At 38.9% G+C, this 11,476-nt stretch overlaps 1 protein-coding gene and 1 long non-coding RNA gene across 2 annotated transcripts in view; one reads left to right on the forward strand and one right to left on the reverse strand.

Annotated features, from left to right (window-relative positions):
* The window catches only part of bcl2l12 (BCL2 like 12), a 29,776-nt gene extending 21,699 nt beyond the window's left edge, over positions 1 to 8,077 (reverse strand). Inside the window, exons 1-3 of the mRNA XM_067615926.1 lie at positions 7,982 to 8,077; positions 4,122 to 4,302; positions 1,207 to 1,411 (exon numbers count right to left, since the gene is read on the reverse strand). Coding sequence (XP_067472027.1) covers positions 1,207 to 1,411; positions 4,122 to 4,300 — 384 coding nt within the window. The 5' untranslated portion in view covers positions 4,301 to 4,302; positions 7,982 to 8,077. The remainder of the gene's footprint in view (positions 1 to 1,206; positions 1,412 to 4,121; positions 4,303 to 7,981) is intronic.
* A 132-nt stretch (positions 8,078 to 8,209) lies between these two features.
* Positions 8,210 to 11,272, forward strand: LOC137201070 (uncharacterized). Its single transcript, XR_010932120.1, has 3 exons — positions 8,210 to 9,760; positions 9,853 to 10,002; positions 10,159 to 11,272. It is a non-coding gene; the product is annotated as an uncharacterized lncRNA (long non-coding RNA).
* Positions 11,273 to 11,476: the final 204 nt, after the last annotated feature.

Here is an 11,476-nt window from a genome sequence, read left to right on the forward strand (position 1 = left end):
GCCTGGCGAAGGCAGGTTAGATGGCCGGTTCTGTGGATAGAGACTCTCAACGCATGTAGGAGGCGTTTAGGGAAGAGTGTGTGGTGTATTTTCATTAAAAGTCATTGGTGTGCTTAAAGATAATATTAATCTATGCAGACTGATTTTATAAGTTTATAAGCAATAAGGGCTAGTGTGATACAATTTGTATTGGTGTAGTTATAATCTCATGAACCATATTTAATCACACTGTACGTATAGAGGCACGATAGAAGAATTATAATCATACACTGGACAAATTTGAGTATGTTTGTATTACATGTCACTTTGCTTGAGTCTGCTAAAGTCTTCACCTTTCAAACATACTCTCTGGAGGAGATCAAGAAATAAGGGTGTAAAATGACTAGAATAACTTACAAAAAATAAAAGGCCAGAAGACAACTTGGCAATAATGGTGTAAAATGATTCCCAAAAATTGGATATAATCAGGTAGAATTGAATATGCCAGTACATATCCTCAAACACCTCAAAACCTGTTTTGAAGAGTTTTGACCAACAACGAGTGACGGAGATAAAAGATACATAATAACTGGTCAAAAATTAGGGAGGGTGGATGATAAGGTGTGACCTAAGCCGACCCAAGGGCATAAAAACAATGCCCCACAGAAAAACCTTTGGAGCGATTTGGTTCTTTGTAAAAGTGCTACTTGCTCTCCTTTTTTGCCAGCATTAAAGAACACTTTGCTGCTTGGACCTCTGACTCCCTTTTTATTTTCAAGTGAGAGTTTTTTGCTCTGGTACCTTTTTCTGCAACAATTTGATACAAAAAGTGAAAGCGCACTGCTGTAAAAGAAAGGGGTGTGCTGGATTTATAACACAAGACAAAATGAGAGCATCATTGCGAAATGACAATAATAAACAACAATCATTTTATCTCGATTATCTTGTTTTCATGATCGTTGGAAGCCAAAATCGTAACCAAAAAGGTTGACATTTTGGTGCCACAGACCAAACAGTGGCACAGACAAACATGCTAACTACCTGGGATAATGCTTGCACTAGCCAGCCATAATTGCCCTCCAAAGCTATCTGGAATGCTGCCAACAATCTAGCACAGGACAAAATGTCAATTTTTTCAAGAGACATATTTGTAGCATCAGCTCCTATGTCACTGAAATGCCTCTATTTATTGGGGCATAGTGTCTAATAAAAACAACACTTCCTTACTTCTGTTTGGTCTCTGAGGTGTGACAGCTTTGGCTTGCTGTCCCTGTCTAACAAGCCTTTCGGGTCTTTGGCAGGACTGCGTGTGGTGTTACGACGGGGTAGCTGCTTTATGAAGTCCTTGAATCCAGTCTTCTTCTCATCTGCTGAACTGACATCTTCAGCCTGAGGATCCCAACCATCCTTTGTATTTGGCTGTAGGTTGGAGCTAGCATAAGAAAGCATTAAAGTACAGTATGGTGAACAACAGGGCTGGTATAGGATAGGGATCCCATGATTCAACACAATTACAATTCAGGGTGCGACAAAATTATCCTTGATGCATCTTGATGGATCTCAAGTTCTGATTTACTATTACTTTTCTTACTGTATAAGCACAGTCAAAGAAATAATCATTCATATGCTGATTGACTTAGCACATCTAGAGAGAAGTGTATGCTTTTTTGAATAGGAGTCAGTTGGAGCACTCTGTGCTGTGCACCAAATACCACATAGAGGCAAAGCAAATTGAAAGATCAGGAAATTACCAAACTGTCTGAGTGCTGCTTGTGATGGTTGTTGCACTGCCACAAAAATAGGATGATAAGAAGTGATACTGCACCTGAAACAAGGTTACTATTGTAGGACAATGTGCTATTGGGTGAAAATTTCACCCAAATACCTCCCTTTGCACTGACTCATTTAAATGACACTCCATCTGTGTGTGACCTTGATCATTGCATTGTACATACTGCACTGTAGGGCTGGGTGACATGGCCAAAAATGTTATCACAATAAAAAATTTCAATTTCAGTTCAAAATTAATTTCAGTCGATATTGATAATTATCACAATATATGTCAAATCATTATTTCTTTCAAGTTTAAAGGCTGATTTTTGCTCCTGAGTGAATGTTGAAGAAACCAGACAGTTAATTGTGGTTTTAAACTATTCTTTGTGGTCAGAACATGACAAACACTTGCCAAACAGCGGAACATTTCACAAATCTGAGGTAGAACATTCAAAACAGTAATGAAATCTTTTTTTCAACATCAAAATATGTATGAGAAAAAATTAAGCAAAATCTTTTTTTATTCCTTTTTCCTCAACAAAATATATTAATAGAAAAATTAAGTGCTGCAGTGTGATACGCCACACATGTAAGATGGCTCAGACTGCAAAGTTTAAGTATTTTAAAGGATAATCAGGGTTTTCCCTGCCTATCTAACTCAAAAAGCGCTGCCTTCATATTGCTGGCCGCCACCTTTGTTGAAAATTTGCATTTGATGTTGACAGAACTAAACTGCAAGGGCAGTGCAGCACCCGGACCTTCTACAGAGCGCACATGCTAGGGATATCTTATAATCCATCTTCAAAAAAGGTAGCGGTTGCAAGCATGTTTTGCTTTAATGACCAAAAGAATTACCTTTGCGAGACGAATGTGAAGTATATTGTGAAGACTTTCTATGCCATCACTCCGAGACTAACGTTAGATCAGCAGTAACAAACGAGACCAGCTGACCAAAACACAATGCAGCATTAAACAACCAATACCAACTTTGAGGTGAAGAAATTTTTTTTTTCAATTCAATTAAATTTTATTTATATGGCGCCAAAACACAACAAAAGTCATCTCAGGGCACTTTTCACATGGAGCAGGTCTAGACCATACTCTTTAATTTACAGAGAGAGAGACCCAACAATTCCCAGAAATAACTCAGTGCTCAGTCTGTTTCACATCAAAAACCCTACATCCATTCAGTATCTTGTAAAGCGATGGCTTTCCCCGGAGGTAACAGTGCAGCAGAGAGGCTGCTCTCCACTGCTGGAGACATAATGTTAACAACACTGCGCATACTCCGCTTCCCCCCCTAGACTTTGAAAGAATATGGATGTAGTCACCGGGAAGTCACCCATTGGTTTGTGGACTGCCATTTTGATGCCTCAAGTTAAGAAACTGTTTACTGAAGTAATAAATCAAGTGAGAAATGGGGTCATATTCACATAGACTTCCATACAATCTGACTTCGTTTTGCAACCAGTGGAGTCGCCCCCTGCTGGCTATTAGAAAGAATGCAGGTTAAAGGCACTTCTGCACTGGCTTCACTTTGCAGACCAGGAGCTACCTGCTTGCCTCCCCCTTATTTTATTATTCACATACATTCTTCTTCTTTTTGTTGAATGGCAGGTGGCAACTAGCATTTAAGGTGCATTAATGCCACCTTCTATGCGGTTCAGGGAGACCGGGAGAGGGGAAGAAGCGCACTGAGTGCCAGTGCCCCCCCCCCCCCTGGTCTAACTTAGTTTTTAGGATGGTTTAATTATATCAAACATTTAATGAACATTTGTTATATTTCTATTGAGGAAAATTACAAAGATAATTATTGTTATCGTTATATCACCCAGCCCTACTGCACTGGGTGTGAAAATATCACACAGATGGAAATGTGTATATTCACATAATCAAAGAGCTCCAGTCAAAGATTACAAATCATGAAATTGGATCTCACGTTATGCTGAGAAAGATTTTGATTCAGTGGAGTTGCATGACATTTGCAGCCAAGTGATTTGGATTTGGCTGTCACATTATATGGCTGAACATTCTCTATTTTTGTTCTGTGCCTGCTTTACGCAAAAACATGTTTGACTTTTGCTCCTCTGCACAGAGGAAGTAGACAAAGCTGTCCCCTTTCTCCTTTTATTCACTACTGCAATTTAACATCAGTAAGAATATTGAGCAATACTCTGCTGTCTGTGTGGCATACAAAAAGTTAGAGGTTAAAAAAATGAAAATGTGGAACAAGTGGACCAAGAGATTACTTAAACGAATCAGGACCCATTCTGAGGAAAGTGGAGATGAGTGTGTTGTTGAAAATAGTGACACAAAAAAGAACAAACACAAACAGAATACAACAGTTTCAGAGCAGTGAGTTACATTACCTGTACTCGCTGTGATCCCTGTAACCACCTCCTACTCTGCCAGGCCTCTCTGTCAGAGGGATGGAAAGGGTTCGATGGAGGAAAGCTTGGAGGACTAGACGAGTCTCAACTTTGATCTCCACCAGAGAGATGGAAGAGATGGAGGAGACAGAGGAACAACGGCCCATAGACTCTGACATCACTAACATGAGGTGAGACAGAAAGGCAGTTTACAAAAATGTATTTTCTTATCCTGTGTTATTTGAGTTTGAGCCATCCTCAAAAGACATGAAGTATAATGAAGATGTTGGACCTCAATGTTCTTGCACACAATATTCAGAAAGATACACAAGGACAACAAGCCAAACAAAGATAATTAAATAATAATTATAACCATAATAATAACAATGATAATAATAATAATAATAATAACAATAATAATAATAATAATTAAAACATAACATAACATAACTTAGCTACAAACAGTGATGAGCGGGCCTTCGACCCTCACACCTCATGCATATCAGAGGAAGTGGCAGCCATTGTATCATTACTGGAGGTCGGTTGACATGGCTCTGAATTTTTAAGATTATTGGACACTGTGTGAATGGGCAAAATATTATTTCCTGTGTGCAGTACATGGTGCTGAACATGACATATTGGAAATTGTGTAGATTTGATAAACTATGTGTCATTTAGGCCTCACTTCCTGTTGCCCATAAGCAATACTACATAAGTGAAATAATGCAGCAAAGCATTTACCAGAGGGCAGCTGACATGGTTATACATTTTCATAAATATTTGACATTGCATGTAGGATACAACTATCACTTCCTGTATCCACTATGTGCCACTAGAAAACACTCTCTCATTCACTCTCATTATACTTCATATTACTGTATATCATGTGTAGACCACACCATGTAAATTTCATGTAAATCGGATGATGTTTGTCACATAAGACTGACTTCCTGTTGTCAGTAGGTGGTGCTATGACTATTACTCAATATGAGCATATAGATGTTTTCAGGCCTGGACTCCTATGTGAAATGTGGGGCAGATTGGACAATGTAAAGTCAAGTTACAACAACTTTCTTTTTTATGGCGAAACATGCAAATTTTCCACTTCGCCACGGCCAAGACTTTCCCAACAACTCAAAAGCTTTGCAATGGAGGCTGCTAAATACACATGAATGCAATCGCTATATATTCTTGCAATGTTCACAGATTCTGATGTGCCCTCCAACTTTCATAAGTTTTCAAACACAGCTAGTACCTCAAAAACAGCTTCCAGTTTCATGGCAAATAATGCGTTGCCAGGGCAACAGCGTTTGATAAAAACTGAAAAGACTGACTATTTAGCACCATCAAGGTCTTACAACTTAACTGACCAAATTTTAGGGAGATCTGATTAACCTGCTAGGAGTATTATATTGTCACCATAGCAATGGTGTTCAATGAAAACTCACAAGCTTCACAATATAGCATCATCAGTGTCTTAAGGTTTTTCTGACCAAATTTGTTGCGAGTTCTGTACTTACTATATCCCAAATGTTTCCAACAATTTTCAAACCCAAAGAAATTTTAATTTTAATCAAGGCAACAGTCCATTTCATTTGGTCACCTGTCAATGGTCTCATACCCCTCTACCAAAGAGTATACATGCACAAGATGCATGCATCATCATTGTGTTTATCCACTACAATTGCGTCTACCAAAGATCATACACCTGCAAGATAATTTGTTGGCGTTGTGCCTGTTTGCCACACTGGCGTCTATCAAAGAGTATACGCATACAAGATAATATGTCGGCGTTGTCGTTGTTCAACAGAAACTGTTATAAACTGACTTTTATTCAATTTTAAGCCACATTTTATGATTAACTTTTTAGATCTTGGTCATTTTTTAACTATATCTTTTAACCAGATGAAGGATTTTAGTCATTGGACATCTGGATTTTAGGTTATCAGAGAAACAAACTGAGCAAATATTAGCAGCAGCCTGGCTAGCAGCCCCTCCCAGAAGTCCGGTGCTTGCCGAACATTGTTGGAGAAATATTGATTTTTTTCGTGAAATAGATTTATTCAGTATTTTTATGGTTTTAATCCCCATATATGTTTGTTTTTGGAGAGGAGGAGACCTCTGCAGATAATTCTGCTCCCAGTAGAAACCTGCTTAACATCTGGATCTTCAGTTATCAGAGAAATAAGCTGAGCAAACGTTAGCAGCAGCTTAGCTAACAGCCCCTACCAGATGTCCAGTGCCAGCGGACCAGCATCAGAGAAACACTGATTTTTAAGTGAAACTGTTTTATTCAGTTTTTCACCTATTTTCATCACCGGGTCTGTTCTGGAGAGGAGGAGACCTCTGCACATAATTCTGTTCATGGTAAAAACCTGCTGAACATCTGGATTTAAGTTATCAGAGAAACAAGCTGAGCAAATGTTAGCAGCAGCTCAGCTATCAGACCCTACCGGATGTCCTATGCCCACTGAACAGCGTACTGTGGTGGAAAACTGCCTTCCCATGACGAATATGCCAGTGAGAGTGCAAAGATAGCATTATGCCAGTAAGAGACAGTTCCCAAGGGATTTAGCAATAAGGCTAATATGTGATATAGCAATTTGGTTTTCTGTGTGAAATAATTAAAGGCCGTTAAGTCCATTTTTAGTGTGAGAAAAGGTGGAAGATGTTATTGCTAAGATAAATCACACTTGTATTATCACCAAAGCGTAAAGGTCACGTATGAATCTCAGAAATAATGACCAGGTGGCTGAATTTAATTAGAAATGAGGTGGAGACTAGAAACTAAGCCCCACAAAAGGAGGAGTTGTGAAAAGTATATAATATGAGGTTTCATGATTTTGCATTAGGTTGTTTCTTTTGTCCCGGGACAAAAAGGTCTCGGTTTGCTCTGTATCTTTTTATATGCACAGTAAACCTATTCACATTGAACTCTACCAGCTTCCAGTGTATTTTTGAGTCTCTCTCTTTCTTATGAATTTTTGAGTTTTGTGTTGAGTCGTGAGTAATCTGAAGAGTTATTGGTCCATCTGAGGAATTTATTTGATTTATTTGATATTAACCACCGAGTGTATTATTAAGCTATGGTTTGATTTGCTAGGATCATGTAGACCTAAGATGTGCTCCACTGCAACACAGTTTTAGCTACAGATTAGAAAATTAAGGTTTATTGATTTTATTCTGTATTTATTTGGTTTACATATATATGTATGTATGTATGTATGTATGTATGTATGTGTGTGTGTGTGTGTGTGTGTGTGTGTGTGTGTGTGTGTGTGTGTGTGTGTGTGTTTAATGTTGCAGAAGGTCTGGCTGTATGTTTAATTAAGCAACCACCAAGTACCAAATACAGACTAAACAAAGTTTTGGTTTCTGTTTAATTTTTATGCCTGCCCGCTCTCTCTTTTTGTATTAATGTCCTGGCTCAGGGCGTTAACAGGCAGAGATCATGTCTGAGCCAATGAGGTGTAAAGAACATTTAAAAAGAAGAAAAAAGAGGTTGGGAACCCCCTGAACCCCTGGGAACACCGGACAGGGCGGGAGGAAAGCTCCGCTGAAACTCAGCCTCCACAGCCACCAGGAAACGCTAACATGACTGCAAGATTTTTCACCACCACCTGCAACCGATTTCCTTTTCACCAGAACGTTGTACAGTAAATAATGAATTTACTTGTAATACAAATGTAAACGAAGGCTACAGTCCTCCAGAATGACTCATGTAACGTTGGGACAAAACTTTTCCACCTTCACGGAGTCACGTAATATTAAGTTCACTAAAACATCTCAGTAACTTTTACGGGATGTATAAGAACGACAGACGGAAGAAAACTCCAATGAAACAATTCTTCGTTTCCTACCTCTGTTTGTATGTGCAGTGTTGTCGGACTGAGATTTGTGCTATCTTCATTTCCGCCTGTGTGTGTGTGTGTGTGTGTGTGTGTGTGTGTGTGTAACTCGTAACAGCACGGGAAGGGAGGAGCCTCTGTAGCTCTGTGTTGGTATTTTAACCAGTTTATCTGATTTCTCTCTGTGATTGGGAACATAAGATATAACATTTCTCTGCATACAATAAAAAAATCTACCAGGAGTGTTAAGAGAAGAAATCCATATTTTAAGTATCATCCTTTTTCATATGCATAGGCCTAAATATTAAAAGAATATATAGCCTTTATATTAAGGCAGATAAATTTTACAAAACAAGCTTTTATGAATATGGCAAATTCATAATTAACAAACCAAATTATTTACTGCTTGAAAACTAGCCGCAAGGACACAAGATATGTGTCAAAAATCTCCTTAAAGTCTGTGTAAAGCAATAATAAATATGTGTTCTGAGTTTTTCACACCACATAAAAAATGTGTTATTAACCACTCAGCCGAATTTGACTGATTAAAAAAAATCGCCAAGTATATAAAATTAAGTTTCGAAATTATGAAAAAACAAGCAATATTCTGAGTTCTGAAATACTAGGGGCATGTCCGCTGAAGGCACTGAAACCACACCCCCAACTGAACAGTCTGAGCCTCTGAACAATGCTCATGCTGAACTCCTTTAAAAATATATACAATTTAAAATAGGCATTGTTTGTAGGTGTAAGACAAGCAACATGGATATTTCTAGGAGCCACTGTTTAATTCGGCAGCTATTTTGTAGGTAAGTGTGGACATATTTCAGTAAAAATGTATCTTAAATAAGTAATTAACAAGCGATCCATGACAAATCATTGTTATGTTAAATTGTTGGGATTTGTCATGCTAGTCACCCCTCTACATCATGGTGCAGCAGTTTTAGGCAAGCCCAACAAATCCTGAACCAGAAACTGACACTCTTACTTACCATCCAGTAACATCAAGCCAGATGCTCTTTTCTGGCAGCACACATCTGAGGAAATTCCATCCACTCCAGACACCATCCTGCCTCCGACCTGTGTTGTGACAGCAGTGACTTGGGAGATTGAATCAGTGGTGAGAGAAGCCCTCCTAACCAGAGAACTAACGGACCTCCTAACCAACTCTTTGTTCCTGATTCTGTCCACTCTCAGGTTCTGCAATGGGCACACACTTCCCAGTTCACCTGCCATCCTGGTATTGACCGCACCCAGAGTCCCCTTTAAAAGACACTTTTGGTGGCCCATAATGGGAGCTCACTCCTGTGAGTATGTCACTGCTTGCTCCATCTGTGCTCAAGGTAAAGTCTCTCATCACCCTCCCGCTGATCTACTACATCCACTCCCAATTCCTGGTCATCCCTGGTCCCACAAAGCTCTCGACTTTGTAACTGGGTTGCCTCCTTCACAAGGTAACACTCTGATTCTTACGACTGTTGATCGTTTTTCCAAGGCAGTCCTCTTCACGGCCCTTCCCAAGCTTCCCACAGGCAAAGAAACTGCTGACCTGCTGGTTAATCATGTGTTCTCCATGGTATCCCATTGGACAACAGTCTCAGACAGAGATCCACAGTTCATTTCTCATGTCTGGAAAGCATTTTGCCTAACCCTGGGAGACACTTTCCATTTATCCTCTGGTTTTCATCCACAGACTAATGGTCAAGCGGAGAGAGCAAACCGGGACCTGGAAGCCACTCTATGATGTGTCACTAACCCCACCTCCTGGAGCTCCCATTTAGCCTGGATTGAGTATGCCCACAATTCCCTCATTAGTGCAGCTACAGGTCTGTCTCCTTTTGAGTCCTCTCTGGGTTATTTGTCTCCTCTGTTTCCTTCCCAAGAAGAAGACATTGCCATCCCTTCTGTCCAGACGCACCTCCACCGTTGCCGTAAGCTGTGGAAAGAGACTTGCCCTGCTCTGCTTCGATCAGCCAACGCAAACAAGCATATTGCCGACCATCACCGGACTCCTGCACCAACATATCAACCAGGTCAGAAAGTTTGGCTTTCCTCTAAGAAGACACTCACACTTAAGACAGATTCCAAGAAACTCTCACCTCACTTTATTGGACTGTTTGTTGTGGAGAGCACTGTAGGAGGACAACCACTTGCTCTTTAATTCTGTTAACTAATCTTTGATTCTTAAGGAAAACAAGAGACGGACTCCCTGGATTCCTAAGTTGGTAAGAGCAGACCCTCGGCCTGCAGAACTGACCTTTGTAACCCTCTAAGTGGGGTTGATCAGTGATGCTCAACAGACTCAGAAAGACCTTTCAAGAAGCCATTTCGATAAGTTGAATTATGACACAAACTAAAAGCACGAATTGACCCTAAAGGCCACTTGGACCAGAGAAAAAAACTCCCACCTTAGATGGAGCACAGACTCTTATCACCAAAGCCATAAAACTAACCCACATTCCTGAGGACTTTGTGAAGCCTTGTCTAATCATTATGCAACCTATATCATGTTATTTGTCATGTAAATACAAGAAGAATGCTATAACTTTCATAGGTGTATGACTATCTACTAACGAGATGTAAGACTTAGATTTTATTAACCATTTATACTACAAGTAACAATACTAGTAACTACCCTCTATTGACAAGAGTTAAATTCCCTTATGTGAAGAGTTAATGAATATTTGATAACCGTGTATTTGTATTTTAAAATCACCCAAGTGTTTAACTTATGATCTATTAACCTCAAAGACAATCATATTTTAATAGTTAAATGAGACAAGTAGTTGTGTTGAAAGAATGAAGTTCTGTAGTAGTAATAGGACTGTAAAGATATCATTATATCTTTGAAGGATTTGAGTTTAAAGTTTTCTTTTATTGTTCGCTCTTTTATTGTCACATTGAATGCTTTTATATTATGAAGTAAAAGTTATGTTCAATTTATATTTAAATATTTCTCTGAAAGTAATCTAATCACATAAGTGTTGCCTAACTTTATTTCCTTTCACTATTGTATTGCATTTTATTTTAGTAGATGATTTGAGATGTGTAAATAGTTTGAGAAAGTTGAACAATGCAGGTTGTATGCTTAAACATCATGAAGTGTTAATATGAAGGTTAATGTTTGTTATTAGAAGAACTGACTTATCATGAATCATGTAAACTGCTTAACTGTTTCTTGAATGGTTTTATAAATATGATACAAGCTGACGGGACCGTTATTAATCAGAACTATAATGAATGCTTGGACATTATGAAAAGAATGTGTTTACAGCTTTAACGTGAAATAAAAGGCAACAGAGACTTGAAGTGTGAGTTTTTGCATGTAAAAACTCAGAATTAGATTTCCCCAAATTCCTTTACTTCAGGAGGCGCAGGCTGACACCAGCCACACCTAAAGCCCCTAGAACAAAGAAATTGAATATTCATCAATAAGTCGGCGCGAAAAGCCTTAGAACACATCCAAACTCCTCCCGTTTTATCCTAAAAATAGCCTCAAAGAGATTC

This window comes from Thunnus thynnus, chromosome 17 (genome assembly GCF_963924715.1).
Source record: "Thunnus thynnus chromosome 17, fThuThy2.1, whole genome shotgun sequence".
NCBI lineage: Eukaryota > Metazoa > Chordata > Actinopteri > Scombriformes > Scombridae > Thunnus > Thunnus thynnus.